Genomic DNA, 18,953 nt, shown 5'->3' with positions numbered 1-18,953 from the left:
ATGAAAGACCTAAACACCTTGCATTGTAGACCTCACTTCACTTCTATCAATCATGAGTATGTCTGCCCGAGAGATAATTGATATTAAATAATCCATAATCTATTTGTCTCATCATACTTACCTCATTTTCTTCTTCTGTAGATGGGTTGTTTACAAATTGACTGAAAATTGCAAGTTAAAATTATATTTTTCAATCTCCCCATAAGTTTTATAATAGAAAGGTCAAAGATTATCCAACAAAGGATATAATAGAAATTGCTCCACTTAGAATCTTGTCAAAAAACAGCTTAATGTTGCCATGCGGTACGCCTTCAATTATTAAACTGAACCAAATCAATCATACATATTTTGGTTCAGTTCGATTTTTCGGTTTAAATTAACTTTGAGATTCAGCAAGAGCCACCCTGATTACACCACTAGCCAGAAAGAAACCAAGTTACAAGATATGGAAGCATATTTTTCATAAAATAAAAAGATGCTTGTTTGTAAAATATTATTGCAACTACCCAGGAAATAAATTATCTAATTACTGCCAAAATTGCTTACAATGTTTCAAGACCACAGGCTAGCTGTCTTAATCTACAAGTAGCAATTTGAGCATCAAGTAATAATAAATAAACTAGTTTGCTATTCAACTTGCGATACAAACTTTTCAACATCGGTCCACCATGCGCAATCATCATCCATCATGTCTTCATCCTGCAACTATGGAAAATTGAAAAAAATATAAGTAAAAGGGGACAGTTTTCATTTTCGTTTCTCTTCATAACAAAGCCTGTACACAATCAATAATGATAAAGAAAATCAAACGGCAGGCTAGGAATGGCAGGTGTGGAAGCCATTGGAATTGAGTTTCAAGTTGCAGAAGTAGATTTCATCATAAAAAAAATTCATTTATGATGATTTATCTGTATAAAGATTCAAGTGAGATGTTCTAAACAAGTCATATCATGATATCAAAAGATAGCCTTTAGTTTAAGTTAAATCCAAAACGAAAAGGTTGTAGATCTCTGAAAGTTGACACACATAAGAACCAAGAATATAGGGCAGATCTAAAATTAGTGAAACATTAAAAAAATGCTAATTCAGTGATAAAAAACATTAAATCTAAGAAAAAAATCACTTTTGATTTATGCTATCAATATATCATTTCTGCTGAGTGTGTGATAATGAACTTGGAAGGCATGTTAGAGAAATAAGTTGGCACATCAAGAATATTCCAATGATCGTTGGTGCGCATGGATGGCAGGTGATGGCGGCAACAAACAGTTGAGGCAGTGACGGTGGGCAGCTAGTGACAGCTAACGACAATGACAGCCAATGCTTGACATAAGCAGAATATTTATGATTTGCCAAAATCTAGTGAATTCCAAAATCATTGAATTTGAACTAGAGAGTGATGCATTTAAATTTTACACTGCATTTATTTTACTTCAGACCAAGTATCAAAATTTTCAAAACTCCTATATTCCTTTTACAGTGCACTCTTTTTCAATAGACTAAAGAACCCCTTAGTCCAAACGAGAAAGTTCAAGGTTGATGCTAGGTTGGCCAACTCTAAATTTATGTAAAGAACATGCAATCAATCATATATCCCATTTTGCCCATTCCAAGGCACTCAAAAGTAACATACCACAATAACTTTTTGGGTTATAAGCAACGATTAAGTACTGATGTCACCCTTAAGCGAGACACCTTAATCAAATTCAACTTTGCAAAATAGTTAGCAACAATTTGCATGAATGTTATGAGGGTCATAAGCCATAATCAAATCGTGCTCTCAAATATGTCAGGATTAATTGACCATGAAACCAAAAAGATACTAGCATCCACAACCATGCGGAGAAGGGTGGGCATGCTTGAGAATATTAAAGATTTAATTGTTGCGGAGAATGTCGAGCTCAGGGAGTGACTCTTAGGCGATTAGGATGAGGGGTGAGGCTCTAATATCAAAATTGATGCAGAGTAGTGGCAAAGAAAATCATGATTCATGTAGTTTCAGTATTTGATTTTTGAGAATAAGAATCTAGTGTAAAAAGAGGACCAAAAAGGTAAGTAGACTAAGCAGTCCCAAAGATGAGATAATATAACGTCTCAAAAGGACGGGATGCATATGGAAGAAAGGAAGCAACCATAAAAGGAAGATATTCCCAAAATATAAGTTAAAAGAAAGTCATTTACTTTATTTATCTTCAACTCTAATATCAAATTACAAGATATTTGCTTGATTTATATAAATAGTTTTTATTGAAAAATTACAAAACCACCTGTAAAAATACAAGAATACCAAACTCACATACAACATGCTGATAATACTTTAATAGAAATCAAAACGAACACAAAGCCGCCTCATGACTAAGGACCATGGTTACCTTAACTGCATCAATATAGGAAATAATACTGCATGTGCTAGAAATATCAAATTGCCTAGTAACATGTTTTCTAACTAAAAAAATTAGTATATCAACTGATACTGGAGTTAAACCCAAGCCATACTGAAAATATAAATATTATTATTGAAATTCAAATGTTACAACGACGAGCATTCAAAATAAGAATAAAACAAGACAAAACACACAAACGACCATCTAGGATGAGAGCGGTAGGGGTGGACATCAGCTGGACAATTGGTGTGTTGATTGATTGGGGGGTGATGAGACAACATATGCAGGGTTTAGAAAAGGGTGCTACAGAGGTTGGAAGGGTTGGAAGCAGGGGCAAAACCAGTCTCTTTTTTTAGGGTGGCAAACTGCCGTCCTAGACTTTAACGTGAGAGGGGCTAGAACAATGAAGAACAAAATGATACTTCAGGAGAGGCAAAACTAATATTTCAGGAGTGACAAAAGACCAAATTGGACCATGGTTACCTTAACTGCATCAATATAGGAAATAATACTGCAAGTGCTAGAAATATCAAATTGACCCGTAACATCTCTTCAATATATCAAAATAAGTTTTTCTAATTAAAAAAAAATTAGTATATCAACTGATACCGGAGTAAAAACAAACCATAATGAAAATATAAATATTATTGTTGAAATTCAAAGGTTACAATCACGACTCTTCAAAATAAGAATAAAACAACACAAAACACACAAACGACCCTCTAGGATGAGAGCGGCAGGGGTGGACACCAGCTGGACAATTGGTGTGTTGATTGATTGGGGTGATGAGACAATGGTTGCAGGGTTTGGAGAGGGGTGGTACATGGGTTGGAAGGGTTGGAGGCAGGGGCAAAACCAGTCTTTTTTTTTAGAGGAGCAAACTACCGCCGTAAACTTTAACGTGAGAGGGACTAGAACAACGAAGAATAAATGATACTTTAGGAGGGACAAAACTAATATTTCAAGAGCGACGAAAAGCCAAATTGGTAAAAATATAAATTTGAAAGGGAGGGGGGGGGGAACAGGGGCTGGAAAGGTTGGAGGCAGAAGCAAAACCAGTCTCTTTTTTTAGGAGGGGCAAACTGCCGCCCTAGACTTTAACGTGAGAGGGACTAGAACAACGAAGGGCAAAATGATACTTCAAGAGGGGCAAAACTAATATTTCAAGAGTGACAAAAGATCAAATTAATAAAAATATAAATTTTTATTTAATTGTTTTTTGGGGGGGGGGGGGGGGTCTACCTGGGTCCGCCCCTGGTTGGAAGTTGTGATAGGGTCTGGAAGGTTTGGGGAGAGTTGCAGCAAGTTTGAAATTGGGTAGGAGGAAATTATGACAGATCTAGAAGGGCTAGAGGGAATTGCAACCGATCTAAAAGGGGGCTGGAGTACGACCAGGTTTGGAGGGTTGGAGAAAAAAAACTAATAAAAAATGGGAAGTAGATGATGAATTACACCACCTCAAGAAGAATTACAACCAGAACACCTTCTCACTGTCGAATACAACCCTATAAGAGAAAAAAGGATGCCAACTGCTGTCCAAATAGAAATCTCAGCAAAAACTAACCCTAAACAAAAAATAACATCAATTTATGTTAGTAGATAACTATGAGCATTTAGGCGGCAATCCTAACCCGAATTATTAGGTCGATTGGCCCCCCTTGCCTCCCTTCTTGAACCTGTCCAGTGGTTCAATCGCCAGTTCAGGAGAGGCCCACGTCAGTCTCTCGGGTTTGGGGGAGCTTCAACTTCACTCTGGTTGTACAATTTTGAGATTGAACTTTGCCTATAAGATGTGGTGGTCGACTGGTGATGTGGTCTCTCCACTTTTTAAGCTGGGATTTGAACATCATGTCTGTAGTGAGCTAGTAGAAATTGACATTCCATCTCCCGTTTCATCTTGAACCAAGTAGTAATTTTATCTTTTCCTTCTTGTTGGCATATGGAAATCAAATTTTGCCACCAAAATAAGGCACTTTTCTTTAACTTGTTGGCGGCTAGTCTCACCATTTCGTCCGGTGGGCCGTCATGACACTAAGAAAAACATTTCATAGTCCAGAGCAACTTGATGACCTTATCCAGATCCATGAAGCCATCAAAATATGATAAGTCCACCTTTACTTTCTAATGTTGGCTTCTCAAATATTTCATGTCAAATCTTTGATGTAGAGATTCTTCATCCCTGGAATCAGTATGGTGGAAGAGATTCACTCCAAGCATTCGATTTATCAAATCACTGTTGTGGCTACGAGTGACCCATTCAATTTACCTCCCCATGAAAGAGTCAAGGCTTTGTTGTTGTTGGCAGTTTTCCCACTGCATATCCTCCCTAAAAATCTTTCGGACCACTCTGTGAATTCCTCATAAATGACATCGTGCCCTTTCCTCTAGACTAGGCTTCCAACTATTGAATCCTCGGTAATATGACTAGGTTTTAGATTTGGGAGGTGAGAGAGAGGGTATGAAATTGATTGTGGGTGCAGCAAAAGTATTTTGGGTTGCTAATTTTGAAATATCAACAAGGAGGAAATTAGGGTTAAGTCAAAGCTGAACAATGGTTTGGGAATAAAAAAGAAAATTTTTGGGGAAGACAGGTTTGAGTATGGCAGATGCTCGAAACCCTATGATAGAACTAAGGTCAAACTGTCTTTGATACTAAATGATACAAGAGTTAACTCAAATCATAATAGAATTATAAGTACTATTGCTGAATTCAAAGGTTACAACGACGACTCTTCAAAATAAGAATAAAACAACACAATACACACAAACGACCTGTAAGGTGAGAGCGACAAAAGTGGACCCGGCTACACAACAGGTGTGTTGACTGATTGGGGTGATGCAGCAGTAGTTGGAGGGTTTGGAGAGGGGTGCGACAGAGATTGGAAGGAGTTGTGGCAGTGTCTGGGAGGCTTGATGAAAGTTGCGGCATGTCTGGAATGGGGATGAAGGGAATTACGGTAGATTTGGAAGGGCTGGAAGGAATTGTGACCGACCTGGAAGGGGTCGGAGGGAGTTATTGCTAGGTCTGGAAGGGTTGGAGAAGCTGCAGCTAGAAGAAAAGGGGAAGTAGGTGAGGAATTAAAGGGAAGATACACACCGCCTTGAGACGAGTTACAGCCGAAGCACCTTCTCGTCGTCAGATACAACCCTAAAAAGGGAAAAGAGGGATGTTGGCAGTTGTTCGAACATAAATCTCATAAAAAACTAACCCTAAATAAAAAATAACATCTATTTATAATAGTATATAACTAGGAGCACTTAGGCGCTAACACTAACCCAAATAATTAGGCTGGTCGGCCGCCCTCACCACTATTCCTAAATCGGTCTGGTGGTTCAACCACCGGTTTAGAACAGCCCCGCATCACCAACATCATTATGAAAGTGTTGACTTGATTTTCTTTTTATACGTATCTTCTTTTTGCCTAACTTTAATAAAAAAGAAATATTACAACAACAGATCCTCCTTACAATCTAGCACTTTCCAATAATAAGATCATTCCAATCTAACATTTCCTGCCATAACATCTTTGCAATCCTCTACGTTCCTACAACAACACCCTCCTTTAAGTTAGAGCATATATATCAACAAGTTTTAATTAGTTAAGAAGATCAAAAAACTAAAGAGGATCTGAATCCTTAATAAAGACATCCACTAATTGCTTAACAATTAGGTTAATGGGGATCAAACACATGATAGAGTCTCCCCACAAACTTGACGGACATTGCTCTTGCCTCAAATCTGAAGTGCTATCAAACTCCGGTGCCATAAATAGGACTTGTAATGGGAACTAAGCTTTCCTGCGCTACTAATGCACTGCTCAAGGTTACAAGGATGTAGTAGAAGCCTCCTCTTCAAGAAAAAAAGTTGACTTCGATTCATCAATAATAAAACAAACTTTGGATATTCATTCTATTAATGTCAAACGAGGGAAATCAATAAAGAAGAGTATCCTCAATTACGACCTTAAATTACAACAATCAACCAACCCTTTGACATCTTTCTAATCAAACATACTCATTGTAACAAAAATTTCATTTCAGGTGCAAATGTCATTATGGGGGGATGAGATTCTCCGAATCTTAATTCACTCTAGCTAGGATTGAACTAATGAAGCTATCAAGCTTTAACATTTCCAAATTTAAAAAATTATTGATGTTCTAAAATTGTTTAGAAACTTCAAAATTTCTCAAGAACTTATAAAAATGAAAATAGGTTCAAGCAATTTGACTTGGTTCCTAAAATTAGGGTTAAATTTAAGTATTTTGGGTCATTTTGGATTATTTTATTTGCATTTAAATGTTTATTAGGATATTTGGATGATTGTTCCTATTTAGGTTGAATTAGAGTTAGATTACACTTGTTTTCTACCTAAATTGAGCTTGTTATTACATGATATGGATTCCATTTTCTACAAATAGGAGGCCAATTAAGCTGTGACTGATTCAGATTTTCCTCTTTTTAGCCAGCTCCCTCTATCTCCACAACTGATTTCGTGACTCTCTCTTCTATCATATTTTAGGTATCCGTCTCTCATATAACCTATCAACACTTTCACTGACCCTTTCTTAATTTTGTGAATCCTTGTATTGGCTTGGACCATAATACCAAACATCTCAACAATTCATATGCTTTAATGATTATCTACAAAAAAATTGAAAATTCACTACATGCTTCCCTAATACTCTCCCTCAATACTCCTTTCTAACATTTATTAAAGATTCCACCATTGTTGCCCACTCAACATCAGGCTGGTAAGATCATTGAGCATATTTTAAGCCTGCCTAAGATTATCAAGTTGATCATACCTTAGAGTGGAAACGGTAGGGTAAAAGCGAATAATTTGGAACCAAATCTGAATGAAATAAAATATAAATAAAAGATAAATATAAGGATCCGCTGCCATTCTTATATGTTTAAAAGTACATTAAAGTTAATTATAGTTTGTCTAAAATTTAACAAGAAAAACCTTACAATTTGCTAACTTTATCTCTCCTGTTCTCTTAATGTTAATTTCACATTAAAGTCACTCGCAACTTGATCAATGAACTATAGTCACTCCATACATATGCTGGAAGCTTATTCATGCATTTCCGACTACCTTAACTACTCAGCGGTTCCCTCCAATTTTATCTCACCATAAAGCTTTGATTATCTGAATCTTCTTTGTCTCGATGATTTCAAGTCACTTTTCTGTTTTCAACGTTCTCCTTTTGCATGTCCAACCATGTGATCAAATCTCATGTATGCATCTCATGATAGAAACCCAGGCTTTGCATTTAGAGTCGTTCTTGTCACTTATACATTCGCCACTAAGAATCATACTGAATTATATATCCATTCTTTTATGAAAATCCAAAGAAAGATTTACATATATACAACTCAATTCCTGTGTATTTAGATATCTAACACCTAAACTTCAATATTAACATACATAACAGCTTACCTACGCATGAAAAGGTGTTATGTGACTTTTTAAAAGTTATAATGGTGGTATTTTTGATATGATATGAAAGATGTGGGTGGTATAGATGTAAAAATCAAATTTTAGATGTTAGATATGTAAACACATAGAAAATGGGTGGTGTATGTAGATGCCCCAAACCCAAAATACATAAATTTTTGCATGCAGTAGACAGTCTTGGCACGTAGGGGTTTAGGGAATGTGCGCCAGGAAAGAATTAAAAGGGAACTCATATCAAGTAATAGCAATATTATCTGACAATCAAAACAAAAGAGGAAATAGTAAGAGAAAGTACAACAATAGCAAAGTAGCATTGATTAGGCTTGCTCGCAAAAATTTGGAAATAAAAAATTACAAAGTTGCAGAGAAAGATTGAATATGAAAAGAAAGTTGCTCACAAATGCACTGAAATCAGGCACATTTCTCATATTCTCAGTATATTCAGCAAAACTTATAGCTTTATGCCACCAGCTCATGTCTGTGCAACAATCTGTTGACAACTGCTCATTATCAAATGCAACCATGTTAGTATTGCCCACCTGAAGATCAAGATTTATATCGACAACCTGCGCATAATTTTCTATTTGAGTTGAATTTGGTAATGCAGAACTGTCAAGAAGCACATCCCATGGTAATGGACGGAAAGGAGAACGATATCCTAATGAAAAATAATATATTGTCACGAAAATGAATAAAAAAATAGACTATGCCAATTGATGTTCAATGTTTAATAAATAGCAAACCTCTACAATCAGGATCATGACATTTCTGGTAGTAGCCAGCTCTCTGGAAGTCTACCACATACAGTACTGATCAGAAAAAATAATCAGTTATTGAAGATGGGTAATGCACATAGGCTTAATTTTCAGAATTTCGAGTTGATGAACAGAAAAAAAGTATAAAAAAAGTGGTATAAGGCGGCAGCAGCTTTCTTTTGATACCTATGCATATGTTAGATGCATGCAAATAGAAATATTGATTCATCTTGCAGGTAAATATGCAATAATACATAAGACAATAAAAGGAAAACCCGAGAAGTTTCATGCACTGGATGGAAAATTAAACTCATATTTATAATGAAGCTGCACCGAATGATATTCAAACCTATCTAAACCCATATTTATTTTGGCAGGATTTTAAGGAAGCTAAACTGGAGAATATTCAAACGTTTTTAGACCCATTTTTATTTTGGCAGGATTTTACGCCTTTTATTTTTGTTAGAATAAATGTAATTCAAAAAAGGATATTCTAATCCTTATTTCAGTTAATAAGGTTATAAGATAATTTCATCCTTAGCTCAGGTCAAGTTGTCTTCTATAAATAGTATAGCTTGAATGGGCTTTCCATTTATTATTGACTGATGAGTGAATTATTTAATGATGCTAATTATGATTATTTGCTTCATCCTCTACTGATGTATGGATGTGGATCGCGCCAAATTGCACACATAGAATTCCTCATTTCCTCTCACAGTTGTGTAAACAAAATTTTCGCCCCCTTTTATTCACTCTTTCAAATACAACTCATTTTACATCATTTCATAGCAAAGCATCCATCCATCTCTCCATCATTTGTGATCTGAGAGACCGAGCAATGATTTGGTTGCGTCTCTTTAAATTTTTTTGGTAAATATTCCTCCTACAAATTCTCAATTTTCATAAATTCACATAATACTACATTCCATGTGAGTGTTTTCATACACCCTTAATTTGCATTGCATTGTGTAAACAAAGACCCTTCGCAAACTAGTTTGCTTATCAACTATCTTAATCACTCATTGCCAATTCCCCTAAACCCTATCTCCTATTTATATCCTACAAAACACTATAACCCTTGCAAAGCTGATTCTATTCTCCACTTCAACATTGAGTAATTGATCTCTTATTCTTCTCCGTTGCACAAAAATCACCATCTCTCACACAAACAAAACCTTCATACTATCTGGTAAAATCAAACCAGAATAAATCTTATTGATGCAAAGAGAGGTACAAATACCCATTATTGGCAAGAGGAGAAATAAAAACAAGATATAGTGGAAAAGAAAAGGAATATAAAAAATGAACTAATAACTCAGAACAAATGAAAAGAATAATAAAGAATCCAAGCTAATAACTGAGAATAAACATGAATTAATAATGGCTAAAACTAGCCATTAATAAATATTGTAATACTCCCCTTCAAGTTGAAGCATAGATGTCAGTCATGTTCAACTTGAATTTGAAATCGTCGAATAATGGCCAAGGAAGATTCTTTGTGGGACTATCTGTCAGTTGGTCACTGGATCACACAAATTTCTTCGGACTCAAGCTTGTCCTTAATGAACTGTCGGTCAATATCAACATGCTTGGTGCGATCATGCTGGATCATTTTGTGAGCGAAACTAATGGCTACCTTGTTATTAACAAATGTAGAGAAGCGGAGAGTATCATACAAAATTCATGGAGCATAATTGTAACCAGAGAGTTTCACGAATTTTCAGAGGCATGGACTGAAATACAACTCTGAGCAACGAAAGACTGCTTGTTGCTTTTATACGTGACCAAATTTCCCCACACAAATGAGCTGTGCCTCGACGTAAATCATCGATCATGGATGGATCCAACCCAACCCGCGTCTATGTAAACTGCAATAGAACGAGAGGTATGGTGGGAAAAAAACAAACCTAAGGCCGGTGTACCTTTTAAATAGTGGAGAATCCGATGGACAGCTTGGAGACGGTGCACATAGGGATCATGCACGAATTGACTGACTATCCCAACTGCGTGACAAATGTCGGGGCATGTATGAGCAAGGTAGATGAGTTTCCCCACAAGACGCTGATAGCGAGTCATGTTTACAGGAACTGCATTGGGAGCATCAAAAAGTTTTCATCGGGATCCATCGGAACAGCCACTGGACTGCACATGAGAAGATTTTTCTTTATTAAAAGGTCAATCACATATTTCGCTGAGAAAAAAACAAATAGCCTGAGATAATCGAGCACCTTCCATGCCTAAGAAATATCGGAGAGATCCCCAAGTCCATTTCAAAGAAAGTAGCAAGAATGTCTTTCAGAGACTTCAATAAAGATAGATCATTACTTGTGAGAATAATATTGTCAATATATACGACAAGGATAGCTACCCAGTCGCTAGAGAAATGTCAGAAGAAAAGAGTGACCCACCACCACCTTCGTGAACTTCTCGAACCATGCCCGTGGTGATTACTTCAATCCATAGAGAGATTTTCACAGCCTACATACTTGCCCTTGGGAGGCAGTGAAGTTAAAGCCTGGAAGAAGAGCCGTGTATATCTTCTCAGTAAGGTCGCCATTCAGGAGCACATTCTTGACATCAAGCTAGAATAGAGACCAATCCAGATTCACTGTAAGGAATAAAATAACCCGAATGGTGTTTAATTTAGCAACTGGTTTAGGGTTACCCCTTGGCGACCAACCTCATCTTGTTGCATTCAAAGGATCCATCAGATTTAAACTTGATGCTAAAAATCCATCGGCATCCCACTTCTTTCTTATCCCTAAGAAGATCAATTGTCCCAAGTATGATTCCGCTTAAAGGCATTCATCTCCTCCATGGCAGCATCTTTTCAGGTTGGGTCTGCTAAGACAGCCTCAATAGTAGATAGAAGCTGTTGATTGGTCAGAGCCGTAGGAAATGCTCTACAGGTTGGCGATAATCTGTGAAAGAAACATAGTTTGTCACAGGATAGAGAGAACATATCTGATTGCGTACCTTACTAGAGGAACTGACTTCCTCATTCGGAGTAGGAGCGTTATTTGGGATGTTGTTCAGAGGAGATTCAAGGTCCAGCAAGGGATTAGCAAGCTCCAGAGTAGGTGCATTAGACCGAGTACGTTGAGTGTAGACATGGAGAGAGGGAGGATGTGCTAATGGAACCAAAGGAGCAGAGGGCTCCTTGGTGGCAGGATAAGTGGGTGGAACCAATGTGAGGAGAACATCCACAACAGTAGAGTAACGAAAAAAGTTCAAGAACTTTAGCTCCCCCTCACTTAAGGCCGAGTTAGGAAAGTAGAGAACACGTTTAAAAAAAAGACATCAACGCTCACATAAATCTTATTTGTGGTTAGATCAAGATAGCGATACCCCTTTTGTGTGGCAAAGTATCATAAAAAAACACATTTTATTGACCTGGGATCAAGTTTACTTTGAGTTGAGGTTGTGTTCTGAACAAAGTATGTGCACCAAAAAATTTCGAGATCTAAAGTGGAGAACACTCGGCTGTTATAAAAACATGATCTCAAGATGACTAAAGGGGCACAAAAGTTGTGAATTTTTTAGGAAACTTTATTGATGAGTAAATTGGCGGTAAGAATGACAACATTTTAGAAACTTTTTGTGGCATTATAGTAAAACATAATAGAGCGGGTAACGTCGAGCGATGTCAATTTTTTTCCTTAGCTGCCCCATTTTGTTGATGAGTGTCGGTACAAGTAAGGGTGTCCGACACGCCAACACGACTCGAACAAGACTAGAAAAATTTGGGTTAGGGTTGACTCAAATATTTTTTGAGTCAGGTTCGAGTCAAAGAATTCAACCCATTTATTACTTGGGTTGAGTTCGGGTTGAACCGAAAAACCCAAACATGCCCGAATAAGCACGAAAGTTTGAGTTCGGTTCGAGTCTCAGTTTTCAACACGCTTATTATTCGGGTCGGGTTCAGGTTACCCTATTCGAGTAGGGTCATTTTCGCGTCAGACCTGAACCCAACCAACTGACCTGAATTGGCATCCTTAAGTACAAAAGCTATGATGGAGGATGCTCTTACTTACCAAGATTTCTCCTAATATAGAGTTAAAAAATTCACGATCATTGTCAGCCTGAATAACTGGAATAAGAGTTCTGAATTGGGTCAAGATGAACGAGTGGAAGTTTTTGAAATTGACATCAGGTTTAGATTTATCTTTTAAAATATAAACTCATGTCATCCGAGTGCGGATATCAATCAAAGTAAGGAACAACCGTTTATTGGTGTAGCTAGGCGTGCGAGAGGGTTCCCATAAATCACTGTGAAAAAGAGAGAAATGAGCAGAAGGTGAGTAATTGTGGAATGGAAAAGGAACATGATTATGTTTAGCTACCAGATAGATTTCCTATTTGAAATTAGAAGGATGTTTATTAGTAAACATCAACAAATACAATTTTTTTAGATACTAGAAACTAGGATGACCCAAACAATAGTGTAGCAACATAATAGTACATTTAATGGATCAAGATAAACTGCAACTACTGGGTGGAGTGTCATCGTTCTCTGTGCTTTTCTCTTGGAAGAAGTAGAGCCCGCCAACCAGCTTAACAGTTCTAATCATCCTCCGCAAACGACGATCTTGAAAAACATAGACATCAAAGGAAAAGTGAACAACACAATCAATGTCATATGTCAGCTTACTGACAGATAAAATATTACATTTCAACAAAAGGTACATGTAACATAGATTCTAGAATTAAACCTGTTGTTAAAACAACAAACCCTTTACCAACAATGAAACTTTAGGACCCGTCAGCACTTTTAACAATATAGTTCCTTGTGCAAGGACAGCATGTCGACAATGCTTGAGAGCTTCCAATCACGTGGTCCAATGATCAATAAACTAGAAAAGGCAAAAGAAGTGAGTGTCATAAGATTGGTATCTTGATGAACGTGGAAAGTTGGCAGAATAGAAGAGAGAGGATTGGATCCAAGCAGTCTGGCTAAGTGCACCATTTGACTTTTAAGAGAATTGGAGGATTCCCAATTGTTATAGGTAGAGGGCGACTGTATCGTGTTGGATTTAGATGTTGTAGTGAGACCCTTAACAGCGGAAGATTTGGCCGAAGATTTGGCCGAAAGTTTGGATGCAGGTTTCCCATGGAACTTCCAACACTTATCACGAATGTGGTTGGGTTTGTTACTAATCATAAGTGAGGTGACTAGCTGAGGTTGAGCATTACTAGAGACCAAGGCATATACTTCGACAAAAGGAGTGGAAGCACCAAGTATGACAAGTTTACTGCTCTCTTCACAACAAGTTTCAGTGAAAGCAGCGCGAGTAGAAAGAAGAGGATCCCGACCAAGGATATGACCCCGGACTTCGTCAAGATCTTTGTTGAGGCATGCCAGAAATTGCAACATGTGGTTCTTTTCTATAATTTTTTGGAAGATAGATAGGTCAGCCGAAGACTCTCAAGTGCAGTCATAATAATAGGTTGCATTCCATCCATAATGCAGCTAGATCATTGTAGTACTAGGTCACAGTCCTGGATCCTTATTTTGTCTCATGTATTTTCTTAGACACCTCATAAAGTTGGTTAGAATTCCCTACATCCGAGTAGGTATCACGGACTGCCGTCCAAAGGACTCTACTGTAAGGAAGAAACATATATGATCGACCAATCAAAGTCTCCATGGAGTTGATCATCCATGATATGACCATGGTTCCCCGACTCAATATATTGGGTCAGTCTTGGAGGTTCAAGAATCATACCAGTAAGATGACTGAATTTCCCACGCCATTTGATGAACAAAATCACAAATTGGGACCAATGGAAAAAGTTATTGTCATTTTATTTATGAGTTGTGATTAAGAAATTTATGTTGTTTTTGTGCCCTCCGGTCTGCGGAGGAAGGGAGGTTGGAATTAATCATTCGGTGGAATCAAGAACATCTGATGACTTCTCAATGTTGGATAAGTCCATCGTGATTCCGACTGAGCCAAACGAGTTGTTAGGTTGTTGAGACATCTTGAGGTTTCGGATAGTGTAGGGATATGGCTTTTGGAAGAAGTTCTCACTAGACTAGATCTCTTGGCTGGCTGGAAGAATCGCAGAAGAAGGGCGGAAATTTCTCTGCAAGAATTGTGGGAAGGGCAGGAGAATAGATCCGGGAGAATTGTAGACAGAGCCTGATTGGGTATATATGCAGAAGGAGCAGCAATGAGAACCCAACTAGGAAGAACCACAGAGAGAATAGCAGAAAACTGATCAAACCAGCTGGAGGGAGATTTGGCTGGCCGAAGGGAGATCCAACCAGCTGGAAAAAGGTCCAGTGGCTGCTAGGGTTAGAACCATGTCTCTGATAGCATGTTAGAATAGAACTTAGGTTAAATCTTATTGATGCAAAGAGGGTTATAAATACCCATTATAGAATCTATTAGTAAGGAAAGAAATAAAAACAAGATATAGTGAAAAGGAAAGGAATAATAAAGAATTCAAGCTAATAACTAAGAATAAACATGAATTAATAATGGCTACAAATTAGCCATTAATAAATATTCTAATACTATCTACGAAGGCTTCAACAATGTCATTCATAAACCTCTAAGTAGGGTTTAATTGCTTACCATCTTAGCTTAATCACACATTTTCAATTCCCCTAAGCCCTAGCTCCTATTTCTATCTTAAAAAACAGTATAGCCCTTGCAAAGCTGATTTTATTCTCCACTTCAACATTGAGTAATTGATCTCTTATTCATCCCCGTTGCACAAACAACACCAACTCTCCTACAAACAACACCTTCATACTATCTATGAAGGCTTCAACAATGTCGTTTGCAAATCTCTAAGTAGGGTTTGCCTCCTCCAAAATTTTCATTTATGCTACAAACCCCTCTCCAAGAAAAAAAATATTACGTACAAATGAAAACTGTACATGCGAATGGGGATACTCGAAGGATACTCGGGGGTACTCATAAGGTACTTGGATGGTACTCCCCTAATCCACACATGGATTACGCACGTAATATCGTCTCCTTCTCCAGTCTCTATCTTAATTCTCTATTCCTAACTATCAGCTACGTTACACCAATTTCCTCATCGATAATCAATTGCCAATTGTTGGTCTTAGGGATATGAGTCAATTGTCCTAGCCTCTAGAACTCCATACCATATTGCCTGTTCTAACTCATTGGCTAAATCCTTAATTTTTACCACCTCAAATAGTTGCTCTTCAAGATAAGGCAACTTACTTGACGCAAGCCAATATAGGTTTAGGTTTCCTAATGCTGTAAGGAAATAGAATTAATGTAGATTACATAGAAGAAAACAAGATCTGTAAATCAAAAACCATTTAGTACACAAAAACTCACTTTCTCTAGTTGCAAACCAAAACAATACAAGCAATCAAATAAGAAAAACAATAATGCAAGAATCAATTAAATTAGAAAAAAAACAAAAAATTCAAAAAACTAAAATTCAATGAACAGTTGAATTTTTAACACCACGACTAATATTTTAATTTTATCAAATTTGATCAATTAAGAGCTCTAGCAAAGAAAATAAAAAATTATTTAAAAGAAATAAATGAATAATAACAAAGTGAAGAAATTTCAAAAGTCATGCCTGTATAAGGAGATGGTTTCCCAAGGAATCACATATCTAGACATAAGGTTGAAATTGGCATCATAAATTTTAACGTGCTTCAAGAGTTAATAATTATAATCATCAACTTTCCAGTCAGTTAAAAAAAAAAAAAAACCGAAATTCAGTCCATTAAGCAGCAACCAAAAATCTAAATAGAATCGCATGCCAAACATGAGAAGAATTATAAAGAAACGACGCACAGTAACTACAGAAATGCAAAAGCAGCAGAAATCACACAAAAAGAATCAAAAGATAGGGGAAACAATAGCCACCAAAACCAAGAACCACTAAAGTACAAGAACTGCATTGAAAAGGAATAGAGAACGTGCTAAAATAGCAGTTAAAAAACAGCAAAAGTGCCAAGTCAAAAATCGTGTTTCCAATGAATAAACACATGAACCGTTACAAATAGCTTTGTCATACTAATGCACTAAATATCCCAAGAATCTACTATCAATGGTGGATAAAATTTCATTGTCCAAATTGCTTCAAGAAAAAGCTATATAAATTTGCCTTGTTGAGGGTTGTATGCAAATTTATAATGAGAAGGGGGAAAAAAAAGAATTCAAGAAATTTGCAACAAGGTCATGAAATAAAAGCGAGATTAATACAAAAACTTTTTGAATTTTCTAATTTATAGATGCAATTTTCAATGCACTACAAAATTTTCAAAGCACTACTAAACTTTAAATAGTCCTATATTTTTCTCATTTAATTTTTTAATGATTTATGTAAAAAACCTTTCTGAATTCAAACACAATCACACGGGCATTCCCAGCTGGATAGGGCGCAAGAGAGTCTGATGCAGGGAGCCGGTTCAGCGATGCAGGGAGCCAGTTCAGCAGAGAAAGAAAGGAGTTAAGCCAACCCTCCCAAGGGTCTAGGGTTACCGTCCAATAGGAGCGGTGCCCTCCCTAATTCATCTAGTATTACATAGAAATGTTAATTCTTTGTGTTTAAGTCAGTTTTGGTTGAATTTTAGGTCCACACAGCCGTCGGCATCTCCAGATTTTCCCTTCTAGGGTTGTATTCAAAGACGAGTGGTACTCTGATTGTATCTCATTCCAACATGGTGTTATCCTCAACTCCCCCACCCTCTCCTCATCTTTTCGTACGTTGCCGCCGTTGCCAAACTTGTTGCAGCCATCCCAATGACAACAACTTTACTATCTCCTGCAACACCAAACCTTCCTCATACCCATCCAACTACCAGAATCCCCTCCTCTTCCCACTGGTTGCTATTCCAACTAGCCGTCCAACCCCCTCCAACAACCACCTCTTTCCTTCCCAGCAACCCAACCGTCAACTCCCCCATCTACTTCAGAACATTCCGACAGCAAATCATACCAATTGTCCAGTCAAATATTCCATGTTGCAGCCCCACCACTCCAACATTCAAATTTCAAGAACCCAGGTAAAGTTTAGCACATTTAAAATATACCTCAAATTTTACATCTCTCGGAATTCAATCAAAATAATTTTATTAAATTCTTTGCATGAAATCGACAAATTCAACATAAAACACTACATGTTAATTATGAATGAACTGAGAGAAATGAAATTCAAAAGTTATATGTTTTGTTAATTAAATTAATTCTTTTATTAATCCTAATTTTATCCTAATCCCGCCTCCTGATCGTTCCCTGTCGACTCCAGTCTTACTTAGGTGTGCATGCCAATGGCTGAGAATAGGAGCATATTGTGAATGAATACCTACAATTAAATGTATGAATGCACGTTTAATTTTCTTCTAATACATGTAATGCTATGATTAGACTATGTTTATGATATAAATTCACTCCAGGTATTCATTTATTATGTTTTATATCTATGCCTACGATACATGTAATGCCTTATAAATGCTTGATACAGAAATAATGATTTAAATGTCACAAAGAATGTTAGGGGTAGACTATTACATGAGTGCTTGCAAGTACAATATATAGACATGTAGTATTTCCAACTCCTGATATTTATACGGGAACAAAAATTTGGAAATCATTGGGATTAGGCGGTGACAGAATGTTAAAGAACAGTGGGTATCGGGGGGACTATTGATAACTGATATGTTAAGGGAAACTCAAACTTTATCGATAGTTTATATGGCATTTGGGTTAGGGTGACGACCCATGATGAAAAAACATGAAAATAGTTGAACTCTATACATTAAACAAGTGACATTATTATGATATGATCTCTTATGAAATTACATTGTCATGATAATAATATTATAAACATGTTTTTAATTATATTTATGATTTCAAGCTTATGAACTACATGTTACATTGCAGTCTTGATTTTTTTTATATACTACTGTTGACCTCAATTTTAGTGAGGTCTTAGTCTCCTTCTCTTAGAACCTAGGATCTAGCTTTAGGAGTTCTTATTGACCATCCTAGCGGACTAGCGATGGAGCCACCTCCCGTAGAACTTCAAGCCAATTCTTGACTCATTTTTGTGAAGAACTCGCATGAGTGGTTCGAAGCACTCAACTTTTAGTTGCAAGGGCTAAGGACCAACATGTAGAGGGCCCGAAATTGAGTTCCTATAGGATCAACAGCCTTAGGTGGACCCTTTGTGACTCGATTACTCGCGAACGACATTTTTCATGCACTCACTGCACCACACACGATTTTGGCTTAAATTGACTCGCCCGCCGGCCAAACTCGTCCGGACGATCCCGGATGACGAAACGGACCGCGCCGACGCGTCCGGAATGTCGATTTTAGCTAGAAAAGACACCCATATTGCTG

At 37.1% G+C, this 18,953-nt stretch overlaps 1 protein-coding gene across 3 annotated transcripts in view; it reads right to left on the bottom strand.

Moving 5' to 3' along the window:
* Positions 1–514: 514 nt before the first annotated feature.
* LOC110031608 (DNA-directed primase/polymerase protein) overlaps positions 515–18,953 on the bottom strand; it is an 86,090-nt gene continuing 67,651 nt past the window's right edge. The window contains exons 12-14 of one of the 3 annotated variants that reach the window (XM_020734894.1): positions 8,590–8,655; positions 8,245–8,504; positions 515–699 (exon numbers count right to left, since the gene is read on the bottom strand). In XM_020734894.1, coding sequence (XP_020590553.1) covers positions 628–699; positions 8,245–8,504; positions 8,590–8,655 — 398 coding nt within the window. In that variant the 3' untranslated portion in view covers positions 515–627. Of the gene's footprint in view, positions 706–8,244; positions 8,505–8,589; positions 8,656–18,953 lie in introns of those variants that run through there. The other 2 variants (XM_020734901.1, XM_020734911.1) reach the window with 2 other exon arrangements.

Source organism: Phalaenopsis equestris, unplaced genomic scaffold, assembly GCF_001263595.1.
Source record: "Phalaenopsis equestris unplaced genomic scaffold, ASM126359v1 Scaffold000002, whole genome shotgun sequence".
Lineage (NCBI taxonomy): Eukaryota > Viridiplantae > Streptophyta > Magnoliopsida > Asparagales > Orchidaceae > Phalaenopsis > Phalaenopsis equestris.
This window is presented reverse-complemented; position numbering and strand designations above follow the sequence as displayed.